Source organism: Poecilia formosa, unplaced genomic scaffold (genome assembly GCF_000485575.1).
Source record: "Poecilia formosa unplaced genomic scaffold, Poecilia_formosa-5.1.2 Scaffold155, whole genome shotgun sequence".
NCBI lineage: Eukaryota > Metazoa > Chordata > Actinopteri > Cyprinodontiformes > Poeciliidae > Poecilia > Poecilia formosa.
This window is the reverse complement of record NW_006800094.1, coordinates 1234650-1256608: the sequence shown is the minus strand read 5'-3', so window position 1 is coordinate 1256608 and position 21959 is coordinate 1234650. Positions and strand designations below refer to the sequence as shown.

General features: G+C 39.3%; 1 protein-coding gene across 3 annotated transcripts; it reads left to right on the top strand.

The window, feature by feature from the left end:
* Nucleotides 1–1706: 1706 nt before the first annotated feature.
* Nucleotides 1707–21211, top strand: porb (P450 (cytochrome) oxidoreductase b). 3 transcript variants are annotated; one of them, XM_007564150.2, is made up of 16 exons: nucleotides 1707–1814; nucleotides 5615–5798; nucleotides 11877–11925; nucleotides 12233–12361; nucleotides 12544–12696; nucleotides 14708–14832; nucleotides 15546–15635; nucleotides 15781–15879; nucleotides 16104–16220; nucleotides 16323–16441; nucleotides 17337–17518; nucleotides 17635–17784; nucleotides 17857–18118; nucleotides 19209–19354; nucleotides 19662–19747; nucleotides 19857–21211. In XM_007564150.2, exons 2-16 carry the CDS (start codon nucleotides 5629–5631, stop codon nucleotides 19999–20001), a joined length of 2022 nt encoding a protein of 673 aa, XP_007564212.1. In that variant the 5' UTR covers nucleotides 1707–1814; nucleotides 5615–5628; the 3' UTR covers nucleotides 20002–21211. The 3 variants fall into 3 exon arrangements, with proteins under 3 accessions (XP_007564212.1, XP_007564213.1, XP_007564214.1); XM_007564151.2 differs by lacking the exon at nucleotides 1707–1814 and adding an exon at nucleotides 1846–1912; XM_007564152.2 differs by lacking the exons at nucleotides 1707–1814; nucleotides 5615–5798 and adding an exon at nucleotides 8700–9268.
* Nucleotides 21212–21959: the final 748 nt, after the last annotated feature.

The window sequence follows — 21959 nt, the reverse complement described above, 5'->3', positions numbered from 1 at the left end:
TCCAGATTAGTGTATTATAGAGAAGAAACATCTTAGTTAGTTCTACATGTCAAAATGTAATTAGTTGACATAATTATTGATCTAAAGTGCATAATGAGTTGTACTGAGGAACTCTGACAAAGGTCAGAGGCGTGACGGTTGTTGGATCATATCATACAGTTTCCATTTATCCTCTGTAGTAAAAATTTATGATCTAAGCTTGAATTTGACTCTTACATGGATAACCACACATGCAGTGTGGAAATAAATGCAAATAAAATAAATAAAATAGAGAAGCAGTCATAAAGGAATGGATTAAACAGGAATGTAATTGTTAGTCTTACAAAATGTACTTTGAGATATTGCAAAGTACAAAGCATTCCTTTTATTAATGACTGTTAAGTTAGTGTTTGGTTGCACTCTGAACATGTTTTTATATTGCTTATTTGTATAAAATTGTAAATTGAAAATAAATGTGTGCACAATGTAGACATAGCAAAAATGTATTGCAGTGCTCCCCTGGTTGTCTGATCAAGCTAAAGTTGGCGAGTGATTCTCACTGTACGTTTACCTGCTTTTTATTTTGTAAGGAACCTGAACTATGTTTTATCATCTCAAGTTCAAAATCTCAAGTATGTCAGAAGTCTCCCCCAAATTAAAACAGTTTTTTTTTGACAAATGTTAGAGGTGTGATTTTTTTTTTCTTGCACCACATCTATACCAAAGTTTTATTTTGTATGGTATATTACTTAACCTCCTAACCAGTTTTTATGGGTTGTATTGCAAAGATGAAAAAGTTATTGGTTTTTAATAGTCATTTTCAAAAGAAATTACCCTGTAATTTTTACAGAATTATAGCACTATTGTTGACTTAAGTGAAAAGGACAACAGTTTGAAAAAAAAAACTATCTCAAAAGTAAAAATAAATGAAGGAGGTTTCAATGTGTCAGTAGAAAGTGAATTCAGTTTAAAAACATCAAGGTTAATTTTTCTTGTTTTGCTTTAAGGAAAAGGAAACCTAGAAAGTCCCATAAGGATTCCTGGAATTAACTGACAAACACATTTGTGAAAGAAACATTTCACCTATAAAACAACCTAAAAGCTAAAAATCTCACTGCAGAGAGCGTCTCTTTTCACTAGTCAAACTCCAGTCCTCAAGGGCCACTATCCTGCAGCTTTTAGATGTGCCACAGGTACAAAACACTGAAATGAAATGGCTTAACTACCTCCTTCCTGTGTAGAGGCCTGCTAATGACCTAATTATTCTATTCAGGTGTGGTGCAGCTGAGGCACATCTAAACGTTGTTACATACTGTGCTGTGCATTTTACATTTCAGTTTAGTAAAACAAATACAGATGTGCCTGCAGGCTGAAGGCCTCACATCAGGCAGCAGGGCTGTATCAGCCTCACGTCCTTGACATTGTGAACATAAACAGTGTTTAACTTGGAGGAGGACGCCTTTGATGAATCTGCCTTCCAACTCAGTTCAGCTGGTTGAGTTGCATAACCATGACCCTTTGCCTGCTGCTCCTTGACAGTTATTTAATAACATGTGACGAGAGATTCCCGCTGATCGCTCCCAAATAGTAAAATAACACAAATAACTAGGAATTAAAAACTTGCACAATAAGCAAAACGTCCACCCTAAAACATGACAAATAGATCTGTAACTTCCCTAAAAGGGAAAACTTGAGTATGACGGAGTGACTCGGACTGGACGAGTCCTCACACCCACCCCCCGCTGATTGGACGGAGTTGGTTTGGTCCTTCATGGCGTAAAGTTTCCTTCCGCATTGAGTCCAGTCCGAGTCCAACACAAAGAGGAGAGCAGCAGGTAAGCTTCGCTCTTTGCTCACATTTTCTAGCCTGTTACGGACAATTTCACTCTGCGGCAATCTGCTGGGAGAGACAACACTCACCGCAACGCCACAGGTTCACACTGCGGAGAAACGTTTTGAGCTTTTTAGCGACATGTTAGCTTCAGACCCGAGTGTTACGCAAACCGGGCATTAGTTCGTGGTAGCTCCGGTTCGCTTCACGGTTAAAGGGGAATAATTTACACTTATGTGTCAGGGTATGAAGCAGGGTTATGCATTTGTTTGCGTTCAGTGCAGTTTTCACAGCCACTTTTCATAATCCAGGACTTAGTCATAGCCCGGTCCTTGTCGATTCGTTTCAGATCCAACATACGAGTTTTATTCCCAGTAGTGAAGACATGACGCAAAAAAGAGTGACTGTAGATTTTTTAAAAAAAATCTGGTTCGCAGCTCTAAACACGTGGGACTTTACAAAAGCCGGTGGAAACCGGCGTCATAGTCTGGACTGTTGCACAATTGGCGACAAATCAAAAGTTGCTTCTCTCCTAATATTTGGAGCTGCAGGATGGCGCTCTGTAAACCGCCTCTGCTTGCTAATAAGTAAATATTTATTATTGCTTTGACAGAAGCTGTAGAAACCCATTTATCTGAGGTAAGTGATAAATAATTAAACTCTCCACCAAATTGTCTTGTGATCGTGTCAGCCAACAGCAGAGGTTATGTAGCTGATCAGGGAGGGTATTGTTGACTTTTTTGTCCCTCACCTGATTAGGGTCATAAATGAAAACACCGAGTTGTGTTTGAAATGGGTCTGACTTATTATCCTTGTTGAACCAACCTTACTGGTTTCAGTCTATGATCTCCATGAATGAAAACCAGTAAGCTAATGGTTTATGGCACTTTGTTGCTGTGGTGTACCGAGGTTGCCTTTAAATGGTTGGTAATTAATCCTGCAGGGAGAGATGACTAAACTATGCTTGAGGTTAGCTGGCATGACTTGGTCATTTGTAGTGATGGTGTTTATTTTATCTCGTGCAGCGTCTTTGGTTTAAAGTCCTTTTAGTGAGCTGCCACAGAGAGAGCTGCAGTGGCCAGATTTTTCTCTGGCTGTATGCAACTTGGAGTATTAATCCGGCTCTGCTCCTTCCCCACCTGTTGTTGAGAACTGATAGTTTGCTGGCTGTTAGAAAAATCCCTACACTTGTTCTTGCTTACAAGAAAGGCAGAATTGACAGTCCAGAAATATTTACAGCCATTGCATTAACTAAGTTAGGACCATGCACCACTCTTATTAAAGTTGCTCGGTTTTAAAACTACAGTTGGCAAGCTGACTGCAGACTGGTCACCATGACAGGAGACCCACTCGCTAATATAAGCTTAGTACAACTAGTAACCTGAGAGTAGAACTGCATAAACCACATATTCTAACTATTACACTGATTTACCTGACAACTACTAACTCCAGTACGTCTATATTTCTGCTTCAAGTTTAGCACAATAAGAAAATGTTAGATAGCTTTATTATAGTTGTATTAACCATTGTTATTTTATTTGACTTATAGGGTGTCCTGTCCAGCACTGTGGCTCTCAGAATTGTTGTCTGCATGTCAAAGTGGAGCCCAACAAATTTACTGTCACAAGTGAAGCGTTATTGCTCTGTCTAGCCAGCTATATTGAAATTGCTTTGGGTTTTTAAAATTCTATGGGCACTGAAATAAAAATGGGAAAAAAAAGAGAGGTTTGTGGTAAAAAGTTAAAACGGAAAGAGGGAGATGGATAAAGACGATACAAGCTAACTCTTAGAAGTCTGTTTCTACACCTGCAGAAAGAGAGGGAGAGGAAAAAAAACAGAAACAAGAAACCATGACAACAGATGTATAAACAAGCATCAATAGCAAAGTAGTGCATATACAACAAAGCACACGGTAATTAATACAATATTTATTAGTGGCAACCACAGACCAAATAGAGCTCATCTGAAGGCACCTAAATCCAAACGCTGTTCAAAAATACCAAGGAAATCTTGTCATTGTGGGAATACCTTGATGCTGTTGCGTTTTCTATGCGTTTTCCCTATGGTACATCACTTTATAAAAAGTTTAGATTTCTGTTGGTTGAGAGATTAATTTCTACATCTGTAAGATGCTTACAGTGTCGATTATTAAATTTTAATACTGATTAGTAATTATAATTAAAACATATTGATATCTTTTATAAATTTGATAGTAGTTATAGTGGCCAATAAAGATTTTTGACCTGAATTTGACCAGATTTCTACTGATGCATAAATATTTTTTTGGCTATATTACTTCAGAAGTTGGAAACCAATTTCTGAATTTTCTGTAAAGTTTTAACAAGCCGAGTTCTCTTTAAAAAGTTGCAAGATGGATTGTAAGGACAGTATTTAGTGTCTTTTTGCTGGCATGTTTATTGTCACTAACTATTTCTCTTTAGACAAAAGCTAATGTTACACCACTTATATGAGAGAGTAGTTGCTGTATAACAGGGTTTTAATCCTTTTTTTTTTTTTTAAAAGGACAGTAATTATGAAGCTTGTACATATTGTAACATACAAGTATACAAGTATTACCAATTGGCATTGCTGGCATTACTAAAACGGCACTTGGTGTGTATTCCTAAAGAATCTATATTCTTACCTGAACTTTGTGTAAAAAGGCTGCCAACTCTCACACCCTGAATGAATCAGACATGTTCTGACATGTTGAGGGAAAATACAATTTCCTTTTTAAATGGCTTCTATTTCCCATGGTTTTAAGTGCCTGACTGAATCTGAATTGGCTCACAGTGTAGTTTGGTCCACTCGGAGAAAGGCGAGATTCTGTCTTGTCTGATTAATAATGTGAAGGTTTGCCTATTTTTCCTCTAAAGTACTACAGAACAATTGGAACATATCACATGTAAATCAGAAGATTGCTAAAAAAGGTTGTTGTTGTTAATTAACTGTTTATTAAATGTCAGTATTCTGTACTGCTCAAGCAGCAGATTGGATAACGGCTAAAATATTATCCAGAAAATCTTTTTTCTGAAGTGAATATCTCCATAGAATGGTCTATAATGACGTATTCCATACAGGAATTACAGGAAGGAGTTTTCTTTTGTCCAAACCAGACGTCATTATGCAACCTAAGCCCACTGTGACTTTTGCTCCTGCTAAAATGAACAGCAGACGCCTCATAAACTGGTTTACTTAATGTTTCAGTGAATCAGCAACAGTCTGCACATGTGCAGAGCCAGCACTTTGTCCAGCATGTTTCTTTTTTTTTTTTTTTGTTTGCTTTTGCTGTGTCACTTTTTGGAGTAGTGATCAAGCCAAATGCGGAGGTTAGGAAAAAAACAAACAAACCCTGTACTCATTGTTTTCTCGTCCCAAACTGAAAGAACACGATGTCCTCTCCTGCTCAGCGTTAACGAGTTGATGTCGTTGGTGCACGACTGGAGATTCCTCGCTTATCCAGGACACTGGGCTACAATGTTAGGTTGTGCAGAGCCAAATGTAAGGCGCGTTATCCAGAAGTTTAGCATAAAAGCATTCATTGTGTTTTACAACATATGCTGGCAATCATGTTCCCTTTAGGAATTTCCTGAATCCTCAGGGATGTTGAGCCGTGAAGCTGAAATAGGCTGTAACAAACAGATTGTATTTACAGATTGCTTAATTTCCAGAAATGCGTAGCTTGTGTAAAAAAAAAAAAAAAACTTTTAAAATTTGATCTTGCACAATAGTCGATAAGTGTTTTGCATGTATTCAGTAATCCTTCATTTAGTGAAAATGTTTTCCTTCTCTTTCATATTGTAGCGCTGAGCGCCAAGATGGCCGACATGGACCCAGAGACCGCCACCAACACTGCAGGCGAAGAGGAGCCTCTCTTCAGCAACCTGGACCTCTTCCTCTTCTCTCTGATTGTGGGCCTCGTCATTTATTGGTTCATGTCCCGCAAGCAGCCGGAGCCCATCCCCGAGTTTAAGAAGCTTGATACCCCGTGAGTTTGTGCATTTATTTTTCTGTTCTGCTAAATTCAAGGTGGTGACGAAGATCTTCATCACTACGTCATCATGCAATTAACTCTTTTTATATGCAGCTCAAGGTTTCCCCAGAAAACTTGCTAAGCCTGGCGGTTGGGTGCTACGGCAGTCATTCATCCAGTGGATCGTCATGTTTGAGTTAAAAAATGTTTATAAAGTTGACAGGAAATTTAAAAATATTACTTGATATGTATTTGTTATTGGTAGATTAATATCTAAACACTAACTATAAAGTTTTAAATAATGCAAACATTAAAAAAAAATTTAAATAAGCAATGTTAAGCCTGGTGGGGGCATATGTAAAGCCTGGTAGCCCGCCAGGCTTATAATACACTGGGGGAAACCCTGCAACTACTATGTTGTAAAATTAAAAGTACAGGTATGGTTTTTATGTCATTGAAACTTGAGTTTTAAAATATAGTTTATGAACTAAAGTTTTAAAACTGCATTTCTTTAAAGTTGCAGTTTGTAAAAAATAAAAACATGTTTGACGGTGATGAGGCACAGGAGCTTGTTTTTCTTTTTCACAGATTATCTGTCTGAAGTTGTAGTGTCTCAACATGGTGACAGTTTTGACAAATATGTAAAAACCATATTTAATTTTAAAAACGGTTCCATCCTGCTGCTTTAACCGGACTACAGTTCATAACGTTTATAGTTAAACAGAAAAGCTGGCACAGCAGAAGGTGTTTGGATCGTAAAGACTATTAGGACTTCATTTTGGGTTTGATCAGTTCAGGTTATTTATATTGTTGCAATTCACAAGTGTTGCCCTGAAGCACGTTACAAAAGAAATTAGTTAAATTTATTTTCATTATAACTTGTGGAAGTGGAGTTGACTGTAAATGGTGAGCAACAACACAAAGTCTGTTTGGCCCATTTGATGCAAGAGGCTGCATCTTTTAGGTCAGCCCACTTCTAAGGGCAATCCCAACAAATTTGTGTGCAAAGGCCATTTTCTTCAAGCTGGCGCTGTAAAGCATTGAAGCATGTGTGTGTGAGTGCACAGCTTGATGCTTTAGGTAAATGTTTCACCAGCTGTGACCCTTGCTTCTCTCCGCCTCCTCATTGACTTTCAGGCTATTTTGACACAAACTCTGACACAAACTCACCTGATTTGCTTGATGTTTTCTCTCTTGTCCGAGCCTGTGGGTCCTCCTCTGTTCCCTCCCGTTGTCCCCTCCTTTATCACTTAATAGGGAGTGGAAGAGGCTTGGCTTTATTACATTGAACTCTCCCTACACTGGCCACATTTTTTTGGACACTCCTCTTACATTGAATGAGTTTTTTTTGTTTCTTTGAAAAGAAAAACAACCCTCAACAAAGCCTGTAGCACCTGCTGCATTCCTGGTATTGCTGGGTAAAGGGTTACAGGCTGAAATAGCTCTTGTGTTGAGGCATGATCCAAGTATAAACAATAAACCTCTTTAATTTTACTTTACACCTTACTTTGGCATTTACGTCAAAATAGGTTGGAAAGACGACCATTAATCAGATCGTTATGCATAAACCACATATTCTAACTATTACACTCATCAGTGGCTGAACTGGGTTTATTTCACTGGACGACTGGACTTTACAGGAGCTCAGAGTGGAGCTGCTGCTCCTCCGTATCGCTACAAGTCAATGAAGGCATTTCAAACATCTGACCAGATCCTCTGTCATAAATGGATGGATGGATACGAAATATTGGACAGTTTTTCCTCATCCCATCAAACCAAGGAAGGTACAGATCCCAAACTGAAACTGAGTGGAAAATGAATAAAGCAGCAGATGACAAGGCTCTATACCAGGGGTCACCAACTCCAGTCCTCAAGGGCTACCATCCTGCAACTTTTAGATCCACCTCTGCTCCAAAATGTCTGAATTCCCTCACCAGCATTCATTCCTCTCTGCAATAGGCTGGAAAGGAGCAGTTTATTTGATTCAGGTGTGTTTGAGCAGAGACGCATCTAAAAGTTACAGGATGGTAGCCCTCGAGGACTGGAGTTGGTGACCCCTACTCTATTCTCTAAAGCTGGCCTATACGTTTATCGTTTTGGAAACTGATTGGTAAAGATCATAAAAGCTAGAGGTAGTGCAGCAAAAAGGAAATTTGCTTCTTAATCCGGGTAAAACTGATGTTCTAGAGTTTGGTTTTACAAAGCCAAAGCGTTAAGCTGTTAAAAGTGCGTATTCCTTGTGGTGGTTTTGGAAAGAAAGAAAAAATTTATGAGACTGTTCCAGTGTTTTGTACTGTGAAGGAAACAAGGGTGAAGTGCTGAGACTCCTTCATTTCCATGATTATTTTTTAAAGCTTGATATTTCTTGAACTTTAGAAACCTTTCTAACCAGAGTTAAGTTTGTTTGACCCGAATCTCCGAGTCCCTGGAGGGAACGGATGCAGGAAGGGAACAAATATCAAGACAAGAAGCAGGGAGCTGGACTCCCCTCCCCTTAAAGGGCCAGTGATTATCTACAAGGGGGTGTAGTCTTTCATCTGTTTCCTGTGATTTTTTTTTTTTTTTTTTCCCTCGTCCCTGAACCCGTTTTGGAAGTTCTCTGGAGAGCGAGCCAATTCCTTTTGTCCAAAAGTGGAAAGTTGAGGCAGAAGACAAGCAGCCCTTTCTTCTCCCTGCCTTAGTTTTTTTTACTCTCCTTTCCCCAGAGCCACGTTTTTCTTCTTCTTTCCTGTCTGTGTCTGGTCGGAGCTGCACTGCTATTGGGCCATGTCACAAATGCAATCCTTTTATGATAAACGAGGTTGCCATAGCAATGACATTCCCTTCTCTCCTCCAATGAGGTGGGGGCAGGGGAGAAAAAGAGGAAAAAAAAAAGGAAAAAAGAAACACGCAGCTCTTTCCCTCCTCACTGGTCCACAGAAGAGTTTCTCTGATAACCAATCAAATTTTCAGAATGGATTTTGTGGACGTTTTCCCTCCCAACACCTTTCAGAGCGCCGAGGGAAAGGGGTGGGGATGAGGAGGAAGGCATTTCCAGCTCCTGATCATTTCAGTGTGTGTGTTTCGCGTGAGTCAGAAACTGTGGCTCTGCAGCTCGGCTGCGTTTTATGGGAAAGTCAGTTTCCCACCATTGTGTTTCCCGGCGGTGGGCAGAGGCTGACGGCGGTCGCGCTCTCTAGGTGAACGCGTTTCAGATGCCGCTGGTTTCAGAGAGCGGCGCAGGAAGAGGAAGAGTTCAGATTGCGCTGGAGGTGAACGTGAAGGCTGGCTGAGCTTCAGACCCTCGCTGTATCCATCCGCCTGCCTCACTTTTCCATCTTATGCTTTTGGAGTTTGTTGTTTTTGTTTGCTTTTTTTGTACTTTGAACATTGTGGCTGTTGGCTTGGCCTACACAGCAGTGCTAGTTCAAGTGTGTAGCTACAGGTCTGCATGTCATGGGCTGCGTCTTCTCACTGCCAGAGGACAGGAGAGATGCTGCCGAGAGGTCAGTAAAGTTTTTAGTTTTACCGCCTCAAGCCATCTTTGAGGGATCGTTTGACTCATTCGTATTTCTTCTGTCGAGACGAATTCCAACCTCGTAAACTTGAATCTGACGGAAACGCTACACTAAGCATGCAGTTTAACCGTAGTTTAACCTAAGACTGTGTTCTAGAAAACATACCGGGTTTCAGAGAAGTTGCATAAGGGATGGAGATTAAATCTGTTCATCTGCAAATGTAATTGAATCGGCTCATAATTAAGTGTTCTCGGACTTAATCATTTCCCGCTCTGGTCATTTGCACATTTCCATCATGGTTTTATTTTATTCATCACACAATTCCAGCTTAGAGTTTCTCACTGCTAAAGTGAGAGAAATCTCCACTGTTCTGGGTTTGCACTTCGTCCTCGGAGGCTTTGTTCACACAGGATGCACAATTTCTTAACGGCATGCAGTACTTGTGTTCAATCATATTTTAAAACATAATCGCATCATTCAGTTATGGCACCAACATTTAAAAAGCAGTCCAGACAACAAAAGTAACAACATAACCAGTAGGAGGAGTCGTCATTCATTAATGGTCTTCCGTCTTTGTTTTCTTTTTGGGGGGTTAAGGAGCTTTCAGAACTTCCTGTATATAGAAACAAACAAAAGCTGTCATTACAAGTGATCCCTCTGTTTCTCTGTCCATCCATTAGTTACAAAAACGACTTCCTGTCAGTTACAAATGTTGACGGTAAGCCCCGATGTAAAGGATTTCATTAATATGTGTTTGTTTGTTTCTCGTTAAAGACTGCGTAGATGAAGTGGACATAAACGGCAACTTTCAAGACAGGATGACTGCACAATAGTCAATTTATTTTATGACTTTATAATCATGATTTTGATGTATTTGGTGCATTTAGGTGTTTCTGTAATCGGGAATCAATACTCCTGCAACTCCAGTCCTCCTGTGTCCTGAAGCCTTTGGCTGTAGGGCTGAAACAATTAATTGAATTAATTAGTTAATGGAATAATCATGAAACTAATTTAGTAATCGAATAATCGTTACCTGCAGTATACAAACTCCAAAAAAGGTAAAGGCGATTTACTGGAAAAACGGCAGCCTAGGAGAAATGATTAAGCCAAAACTGTTTGGGGGGGAAAAAAACATGTCTGTAAATATGTTTGACTTAGAACACCGATGGTGCCGCAGTTTTAGTTTAACCCAGTAAGAAAGCTGTAAAATCCTCCTGTTGGGCACATTTTATTAATTGGAAAATTAATCGGCAGATTATCCCTACATTGTATTGATGTCAAGTCAAACGGAAAAAGTTGAGCTTTTCACATGTTTTTATTTAGCTGCAGAATCATCCTTTGCTAAAAATGATCAAACGTACTCTAAAGGAATACGTTTATGTTTTATGCGATACAATATTTATTTTTTTTTTATATTAAGAGGGATTTGAATAGTTTATTTGCATCTTTTGTGTATTTTTAATATTGTACAAAATAGGCTTAAGTGGTCAAATGAAAAATCTGAAGAATGTGACTTTTTTTTTTCTTTTTGTCTGAACAATCGATAATTGATAGAATAATCGATTGCTAAAATAATATGAATCAGCAGTCCTGTTTGGATGCATCCCTGCTCCAACACACCTGAATCAAAAGACTGAATTACCTCCTCGGCATGTCAGCAACTTTTCGAAGACGCGTTCTTCAGCTGCTCGTTTGATTCTGGTGTTTGGAGCAGCGACGCGTCCAAACGTTGCAGGACAGTGGCGCTCGAGGGCTGGAGTGGCTGCTTGAACTGCACGCAGATTTTCTCCTTTTAAAACGTTCCGTTTTCAAATTTATTGTACTTCAAGCTTCAGTGGCAGCACAGCAACCTTGTTCTGCACTTTTATTGTAAAAAAAAATCACAAAATGCATTAATTGTGGTTTTTTTTTTTTTTTGAGCCTGAAAGTCACTTTCCTTGTAATCCTGTCAATGGAGGCGATCCGCAGGTGTCTGCTCAGCTCTTTGATGCTCATTGTAGCGGCTTTGCCTTTTATTCAGCTTTTAATAGGTTTAGCTTCCTAAGCTCCTCCTTACCAACCATCTGCCAGCACACGCTGTTTTGATCTGTATCAATGCACTGATTATTTTTGCCCGAGTGAAGATGTCTAAATTACCATGACATATGCCCTATTGAGATTGGATCACTTCCTCTTCAATACTCTGTGCTTATCTAGAACATGGCTAAGCAGCTGAACCAGCACAGTAACACTGTACCAGGTGCTATCTCACTGGTAATTACACTCCCTCCTGTTCTTTGTAGATAAATCCTTATCTGTCGCACAGTAAATGTTTCTCATTGATTTTCGCTGAACTTCACGTGCCTCCGTTTTCCCCAGATGAACTGGGTTTAGCCTGTAAAAAGGTCAAATCTCTGAGAATCGACACGCAGGTCAGAACACGGAAATGAGGTTTACTGTCACTTGGACCGATCACTGAATAAATCTGAAAAGGTCCTTCCTACATGTTTGTGCGCAGAAGCAGTTGTATTCGCTAAGGTGTTTAAGAAAATGTACGATTAATTGCACCTCTTTTAAATGTTCTGGCAGCCGGACTCAAAACGCCTTTCTTTTCCAGAACACCCACCACCCGGGAGACGAGTTTCGTCGAGAAAATGAAGAAAACTGTGAGTCATTTCATATTTTTGTTTTGCTAACACATGTAGCTTCAGATTTCAAAACTCCTGCTGGGACTCCTGTGGTCCTCTGTTCCCAAGCCAGAACTGTAAATAATGAGGCTGGTTTTGAATCCTGTGGTTCAGCAACAAATGGCTTGGATACCATGAGGGTTGTAGATGAGCCTTTAGTTATCATTGCTACATTTAAGCATGTGTAAATATTTCCTTTTTTGCCTAGCAACCAGACGAGATATATGCAATAATCTGCCCTTCCACGTGCAAAATGTAAACATCCTTTTTGTCGATTTGCGCTCAGGGGAAGAACATCATAGTTTTCTACGGCTCTCAGACGGGGACAGCTGAGGAGTTTGCCAACAGGCTCGCCAAAGATGCCCAGCGCTACGGCATGAAAGGAATGGCTGCCGATCCGGAGGAGTACAGCATGGTAACCCGCGTCACAGAATCCACTCGCTGCACTGCAGGAGTCGCATAAAATGACGTGCCAAATTTTTAACGCTAATTAAAAATTTGTGTTAGAACCTCCTCTCAGTTCTTTTCCAGATGAACAGAATAGGCCAATTTTTTATTTTTATCTGCGTTTAATGTCTGCCCTTCGCCTCGTTTCAGGGGGAACTGGCCCGTCTGGCTGAGATTGAGAACTCTCTCGCTATATTCTGCATGGCCACATACGGAGAAGGAGATCCCACTGATAACGCCCAGGACTTTTATGACTGGCTGCAGGAGAATGATGATGAAAACCTTTCTGGCCTGAACTACACTGTGAGTCTTTATCATTAGGATTTATTTATTTATTTTTTAAATAAGCTAGTAATGATCCAGGAACGATGCACTGATGTGCCGAGTGCAATGCTGCTTGTGCGGAACACTGAACCTCTCTCTGACATCCTTATCTTAATGTTCTTTTACTGCAATTATAAATCATTTAAATACATCATTAGATATTTATTTCAGTGTTTTAAAGAGGATGAGGTGCATATGATTTGATATACCACCAGAGGCTTTTCTATGACAGAGACTGTACTTTACAGGAATGTTTAATTTATGATTTTGTTTATTCTGAAGGTTGTAATATTTGTTGATACAGTAAGTTCATTTTTGTGCTTTTATCTATTTTTTTTTCTTTGACTTTTCACCAGTAACTTGACTTAAGATAAATCCCACACACCTACATGCTGGGTTGTTACAAACTCTCTTGATTAACCAAGTTTAGGCTAATAAAAATGTCAGCAGTATGCTGACATTTTATTAGGTTCTGTTTTTTCCCACTAAAACATGCAAAAGACCTAAATTTGCACTTAGCGGTTTAAAGCTAATCCTCCTGATGTTTTTGTATGAGAACAAGAAGCTGTGCTTACATCTTGTTCAGCTGTTTGTATTTTTTTGTCTCACTTGCATTATGAACTGCAACAGGACTTGTGGTTAGGATACAGCCTCTTTGGTTTTATTTTATTTAAATAAAAAAAAAAAACATGAACATTTATCTCCAAGTTCTGCAGACGAGATTATTGGTGATTAAGGTCATAGCTGTGGTATAGTAAAGCACATAGTATCTAATAGTTTAATTATTTAAATGTGTTCAGTGCTGTGAAAGTCTTCAAACCCTAGACGATACAGCCACAAATTTCTATATATTTTACTGGGATTTTATGTGACGGACCAACACAAAGTAGTGCATAGTTATCGAGTGGAAGGAAAATGATCTGTGGTTTTTAACACTTTTCCTTTAAGGTTGAAATGTGGGTGTAGTTGCATTTCCATCAGAATCACTGAGGGCTTTCAAATCCTATTCAAAAATACTTTATTGATCCCAGAGGAAAATTAAATAACTACCAAAAAGGTTGTGGTGCAAGAACCAGTTCTGAATTTGTCCTCTAAAAGAACCGGCTTGCTTTTCCACCACCAGAGCCAAGTCAGAGCCATGTTATTAAATCGCTATAAACGTCTCATTCATACATTGTTTGATCCTCCCCCTGTTTTATTCAGGGTTTTTGTGGGAAATTGTAGTGCATGGAGGCAGTTTTACCTCAGAAATATTAGTTTTCCCAGAATCCCTGCAAACCGATTCTATAACATCACCACCTTCGTTCATTAATGCTGTTTTAAAGAACCAGCAGCGCTGGTGAACGCTTCACAGTGCCAATTAGCCGATTTCTGATCAGCTGATTATATCAAGAGACAAAATTATATCGAGTGTTAAAGAAGTGAGTCAAAAATCAGCTGACATTTTATTGCTTTATCGCTGCTAACTCCTCCTGAAATTATTTTTTCCTTCTTGCCCAGCAGAAAGCTAATGCTGGGATAGTGCTGGTTTTTGGTGCTGGCACCAGGGTTTCTTTTGGTTAAAAACACAAAGAACTGGTTTTTAACAGATAAACACTGAAACCAATTTGTTGGAAAAGGCTCCAGTGTTGTGGGTTCTTTGAGCCGCCATGTTTACAATCTAAACGGATCTTTTTTCCATCCTTCACACTAGATGAAATATGGTAAATCACATCAGTATAGTTAAATTCTGCTTAAAACATACGTGTATTAAAAATGTTAGTGTTTAGTTCAAAGCAAATTAAAATGTTAACTTTCAGGGGAAAAAATATAAATATTTTTTTCGAGGATCACTCACTCGGGTATCATTTTTGTTCAACGATTTCAACAGCATTTTCACTCGATTGACAACTTAAACAGCTTATGAAATTCTAAATTAAAGAGATTATTTTGCTCTTAAATGCCATAATTATGTGCTGATCCTCCAGTATCTGTTACTATCTGTCTGCAGGTATTTGCTTTGGGCAATAAAACCTATGAACACTACAATGCCATGGGAAAATATGTAGACAAAAGGCTGGAAGAACTGGGAGCCAAGCGCATCTTTGACCTTGGTCAGGGTGATGATGATGGCAAGTGAGTATTCTGGTTAATGTCCAAGGCTGGTTTGTGTACAGTCAGTATAATTACTTTTTAATCATGTCAGTTGCCACTACTGATCAAAAACCAGCCTTTATTGTTCAGGCTGTGGGAAATGTTTTGATTTTTTTTTTTCATGATTTTCTATATCGGTTCGCAAAAACAACCAAAGTTCAACTTTTTAAAAACAAAAACGGTTTCTTTGCTTTTACCCTAACAGACAGTGAGTTATCAAAGGAAGACATTTATCACAAAGTCAGAACAAATACTTGAGTAAAATGCATTTAAACTTTCAGAGACACTATGATTTTCACTGTCAAAGACAGGTTGGGGGAATATCGTCTGGTGGGTGACCTCGCTAAAACGGCTTTGAAACATATTTCAAGTTATTCTGATTAGCAGATCAAGTTCTGAAAGATGGGGTTTCACTCAATAAATTTTAATCTGTGGAGGCTGGAATATAAAAAAAAAAAACTGGGAATAATTTTGTATTTGCCTCTTTTCTCAACTATAATCCCTGTCAAGGAACCTGCTGCACATTTTATGTCTTTGAGTACCATTCATCCATCCATCCATCCATCCAGAAACATCAGTCCAAAAAAGCTGAAAATTATTACTTGAGTAATTTGCTGAAAATGAGACATTTTTTGTCCAGTAAAAGTCTGGTCAGCACATTTCCGTTTAAACTTCCTATTGTTTCTTGGTTTCAGCCTTGAGGAGGATTTCATCTCTTGGAGAGAGCAGTTCTGGCCGGCGGTCTGTGAGCACTTTGGCGTGGAGGCGTCAGGAGATGAGTCCAGGTGCGTTCATGGTCAAATTGTTTTTGAGATTTCATTTTTTCATGATTGTTCTCCCGAGTTGTACTTTTCTCACACTTGGTTTTGAGTTTTTCTTTCCGTGTGTATGATGAGCCGATATTTAGTCTCCCATTTTTCTGCCATGCAGCATTCGGCAGTACGAGCTGAAGGTGCACACTGACGTCAACATGAACAAAGTTTACACAGGAGAGATTGGTCGTCTGAAGAGCTTTGAAGTCCAAAAGCCGTAAGTTCAGACGCCGCCCTCCGAGTCCCCTGAGCTCAGTCATTTGGCACTTTTCACCTACAGTAACATATTGTCTATTGCAAAACTCACTTAATAAAAATTAACCTTAATGCCCCCTCGTGGTTACAGAAAACATCTTACAAAGAAAGTTAAAACTTCTACTTTTTTTTTTTTTTGTCTTGCTTTAAATAAATCCTTATTTGTTTTAAATATTTAAATTACAGACCCTTTGATTCCAAGAACCCCTTCCTGGCTCCAGTCACTGTCAACCGTAAACTCAACAAAGCTGGCGACAGACACCTTATGCACCTGGAGCTGGACATCACCGGCTCCAAGATCAGGCAAGGCTGCTGGGAAACCGTCTCTCAGGACGAACTCGGCTTCATAGTTTCAGGTTTTTTGCCTGACGGTCAAAGTCTAAACATCCCATTCTGCCATTTCAGATACGAGTCAGGAGACCACGTCGCCGTTTTCCCCACAAACGACTCTGAGCTGGTGAACAAGCTGGGAGAGATCCTTGGCGTGGACCTTGACGTGGTTATCTCCCTCAATAACCTTGACGGTATTTCATTGCCTCTGTAGAGAACCTTGGCCACAGAAGCCTCTCCCCTTCACACTATCACGAAATCCTTCACTGATAATCTAGACTTGCTTCGTCATCCTTTCGAATGCATGTGACTCAACTGCATGTTGATGTTTCAATATACAGTCAAGGTTTAAAAGGTTGATTTAGTGACATAGTTGCAGAAATTTGGGCTGTTAGTTTTTTTTTTATTTTTTTTGTGACGTCTCAAATTGTTTTATTTTAGATAATGATGAGGAACGTGCTGCTAAATCTGATGTGTATCCGGTTGTTTTCAGAGCGTCTGTAGTATGAATGCTCATATCACGACAGAAGAAACCAGACGCAGTAAATGATAAACAATGGCAGAAAATTATAATTATGAAAGAATGTGTGTCAGTGAAGCGCATCACATCACAATCCCACCACTTCTGGATCTGACTACGTTGTTGCAGTCAGTGCTCCACAAAAGGCCATTTCTGTTAGATGTGCTTTCTTTTTATTAACTTCCTTCATGTTATGATTTTGTGATGATATTATTGGCTAAATAACTTCAAAATCAATCCATAAATGGTTCCATCCATCATTACTTTCAGCTGAAGCAGCTTTTCACAAGGAAAAAGATGAATGGTGTTTCAGATCAGACTGTTGAAGTTATGGACCCTCAGCTACAAAAGCTGTGTAGAAAAGTGAAGTATTCATATATTAGACATATTTGCGTACCTCTGAAGCTTCTTAATATTTTTGAATCCTTCTTCAGTGTAGCATAGAAACAAGTAGAATCTGAAAATGAAAATGTTAAACCAACAAAACACATCAGTGTCCCTACAAAACTAATGGCCATAACCGTGGACTGTTGACAGAAATGCTAATCAGATTTGTGATGTGTCTCCAGAGGAGTCCAACAAGAAGCATCCGTTCCCCTGTCCCACCACCTACCGCACCGCCCTCACTCACTACCTGGACATCACAAACCCTCCCCGCACCAACGTCCTGTACGAGCTGGCGCAGTACGCCTCCGACCCCAAAGAGCAGGAGAACATGCGAAAGATGGCATCCTCGTCTCCCGAGGGCAAGGTCGGTGACGAGTTGATTCAGAGCAACTTTTAACCCCAAAGCCACCAAAATTTTGTCACGTTGCTTTTGCTGGCGAGTAAAGGGTTTTTCTTTAATTCCCACGTCATTGTCTGCAGGCTCTCTACCAGAACTGGGTGTTGGACTCCTGCAGAAACATCCTGGCCGTCCTGGAGGATATGCCTTCTTTAAAGCCTCCTATCGACCACCTGTGTGAGCTGCTGCCTCGTCTCCAGGCTCGCTACTACTCCATCGCCTCTTCGTCTAAAGTACTGACCCCTTTACAGATGAGACGCTCTGAAAATGACTCGACGGCTCCTAATAAAATCTCTTCTCTGTAGGTTCACCCCAACAGCATCCACATCTGCGCCGTGGTGGTGGAGTACAAGACCAAGACGGGGCGCGTCAACAAGGGAGTCGCAACCAACTGGCTGAAGAACAAACTCGTCAACGGCCACAAGTCCACCGTGCCCATGTACATCCGCAAGTCCCAGTTCCGCCTGCCATTCAAGGCCTCCAACCCAGTGATCATGATCGGCCCCGGCACTGGGATCGCTCCTTTCATGGGCTTCGTCCAGGAAAGAGGCTGGCTCAAACAGCAAGGTGCTCAGTCATCTCTCCGTCTCAAAGTGTTGGTCTCTGTGGTTGTTGTTGGTGTGATTTCATGATGACATCAGGTGAAGGACTGGGATTTTGTGTTTTTTTGGGGGTTTTTTTCGTCCTTGTTTAAATTCCCCAGTCCAAAAAAAGCATTGCAACAAAAATGTCAAGAGCCAAGAGTACAACATGTAAATAAACCAATATTATTATAAATGAGATTATTGTTAAAAAAATACTATTTTAAATGTATAAATAACTGAAAATAATTAGAATCTTGATTAACTTTATGTGCTATTGTCCATCATGAATTAATTTGATCTGTCATTTCATTAAATAAACCCTAAAATCTGATTGGTTAACTCAAATGACATCTCCAAGTGAAAAAAAGGATAAAAACTTGATTGAATAACTGAAGTTGAAATTAAAATATAAAAGGAATAAAAGCTTATTAAAATATTACTATATACAAATAAATAGATGCTAAATAAAAGATGTTTTAACCAAGTCAGGTTTTGGATTTGTTTTTAAATCTGGCATTGCACCCAAAGAGGAAAAACAAAAGGCATTATTATCCTTAGGAAAAACTACAAAGCTATTAACATGAGGCTTTAAATGCCATTTTGAGAGGAAATTTTCAGGATTTCTTGTCAAATCCTGAAAAAATAGGACAAGGAGCTCCTTCAACATAAAAATTGTGTATTTAACAATTTATAGTTTGAAAAGAGGGACTTCGGCAGCTGACTGAAACCCTTCAACACTGTTATGAATTTTTCTGTAAGCTGTTTGAAGGTACTGAAGCTAATTCATGTGTAGCTCTAAACTCCAGTCAACTGCAGTGAATGTGCAGTGTAACTGTCTTGCATTTTGAAATAACTTAAAATAAGATTGTAGATAAGTTTATTAAGATGAGTTACTCAAGATAATTCAGTCATTTTTAAAAATTGTTGTATAAAAAAAGTGTTGACTTTAACTTTTAAGAAACCCTTTTCAAACAAAAATAAATCCAGTCCCTTCTCTCCGTAACAACCTTGCCAACTTTGTCCCTTTTCAAGGATTTATCTTTAAATGTAACACGGATGATTTTTCTCCACAGGGAAGGAAGTAGGAGAGACGGTGATGTATTTCGGCTGCAGACACAAAAACGAGGATTATATTTACCAGGAGGAGTTGGAGGAGGCAGAGAAGAACAGCGTCTTAACGCAGCTTAATGTTGCTTTCTCCAGAGACCAGGATCATAAGGTCAGACTGTCTACATGCCTTCTGCAGCTGGAGGCTACCAAGCTGCTGCAACTGAGATGGTTTTGCTTCAGTAGTGTTAAAAGTTGCTTTAGGTTTTTATGGGAAGTGAAACATGTATAATTTATTAAAACGTATCAATAACAAACATAGATTTTCTGCTCTTTACCATTTTACTACTTTACTAGTACTATACCGAGTTTTATAGTACACTGTTGTGTAATGTGGTAGTAAACTTGTTTATGTTTTCATATATCAAAAGTTTATAAACTCACAGCTGGAAAATGCTTTCTTTTCCCATCTTCTCCAGGTTTATGTGCAGCATCATCTGAAGAAGAACAAGGAACACATCTGGAAGCTAATCCACACAGATAATGCTCATATCTACGTTTGCGGGTAATGACCTAAAAACGCCTAAAGCATGGGGGGGGCTTTTTTTTTTTTTTCCCTTCCTTGACTCCCCTTTTTTGTAAATTATCTACACATGGTTTGCTTTATTCTCCAGCGACGCGAGGAACATGGCAAAAGACGTGCAGATGGCCTTCTACGAGATCGCAGAGGAGTACGGCAGCATGACGCGCACCCAGGCCACAGATTACGTGAAGAAACTGATGACCAAGGGACGCTACTCGCAGGACGTGTGGAGCTAAAGAGCCTTCAGCGCAAAGCCTTACTCTTCACTTCTGAAGTGGTAGTCCTAAAGTTCCCGTTTTTACAGTTTGTTCTTCAGGACTGAATATGAAAACAAAGTCTCGCTCGCATGCCCCTCTCCCCCCGGTTCATGAGGGCTACAGGTAGCAGAGGATGATGAGGCAAACCCTACCTCAGCCGCTTCTGGAGTTCACATCAGCATTTCTCACCTTCACATCCTGCATCACATGTTTCTGTAACTCCTGTATTTTGACATGTTGTGTCAGGCCTCACGGAGATTTACCTCATAGGCTTCCAGAGATCGTCAAGAGTCTCTTTATATAATTACAAAATAGTTTGGCTGCAACTTTTAAAAGTTTGAAGATTTGAAGAAGTAACCCGCTGGAATCAAATGTCTTTATAAAAATCTTGAATCAGCCCAGAGTGTCGGGATGCAAATGGATCCTCGGATCATCTATTTGAGAAATCTGTGGTTTTTTTTTTCACCTTTTAGCTGGAGATGAGGAGGGATATGTGATTTCACATTAAATGGCTCTGACTTCAGTTTCTCTGAGCTGATCTGGAAGTGCTTTTCACGTACTTTAAATGTGTAAAATACTGCTAAAAGTAAAACTGCTTCATTGGTATGTTAATGTCTGTCTTTGTACTTTGACAAGGGAACTGAATGCAGAAACATCGAGATCATTTTTGTAACGGAAACTTCAAAAGTGATGATCTACAGAAAACCATGAGATTATGTGCATTTAAAGTCCGTTTGTCTCCTGTCTAAAACATTTGAAATAAAGTATGACCATTGAAATGACGGCTTTATATACATCAGATACCGCAGAGGAATATGGATTGAACTTTCATGTGAGAACTCTATTTTTGTGATGTTTTTGTCTTGCTTCATATGTACCACCATGTATAGACCATCAACCAAGAGTTTATATTGTGTGTTTGCCGTCTGTCACTCTGAGAACATATGAATGGGGGAGATGGAGGTCAGCCGACCATCTGAAGTTCAGTCTGTGCCTTTTTTAACTCTGCCTTATTGTAAGACGTTTGCATTAAAACCATGATGTAGAATTGTTTTCATCCATGCTTACATTTTCTTAGAAAATTTAAATCTTAAAGAGACACTTTACCTGGCGCTGTCACTTTTTTTGCTATTACTTTGTAATTATTTGGAGGCATGCATTTTTAATGAATAAAATTGGACTAATTTGTTGGGATTATGTTTTTCCTTGGAGGCAAATGGCTCCGTCAGCTGTGATGACTGGATATTGAACATGGAAAGCTCTGCTGTCATTCTGCAAATCGGATCAAGATGTGAAACTATTGGTTTCAATTTCAGCCAAATTTATGTAAAGTACTGCAATGCACTTTTGAAAAGTAGGAACTTTTCCTGATCATTTTCTACCTCTGAAATTTAATACATTGAAATAATCTTATTTTGCTATCATAAAAGTCAAAAGGTTTCCCTTTATTTGTATAAATACAATACAAAATGTACAATCTGCTTTAACTAGTCCGTTTGTAAATATGTTGCACTCAAATATCTGGAATGTTATAAGTATTTTTATTTTGAATCTAAAGTGTGGCATTACATGGTGTAAAAGCACCAAATGATATCTGTATCATACTCAGAGTGATGAGTAGAGCTTGGTCTTTAATACCTTAATGCAGACTGAGCACCCTCTTTACTCCCATGTCCTTAAATAAAATTCAGTGCAAGCAATAGCCTTCACAGATCACATACTTAAAAAATGGAGTCCACATGTGTGTAATTTGTAAGATGAACACTGGGAAGTCCCTGAAGAAAACCTAACTCAGATTTGACACTCGGGCCAAAGTTCACCTTCCAGCAGGAGAGGCACTCTTACCCTCACAGTCAGCTCTACAATTGAACAGGTTAGTTTGGATTATATTTATATATTAAAATGACCTAATCAAAGTCTATGCCTTAACCCAAATG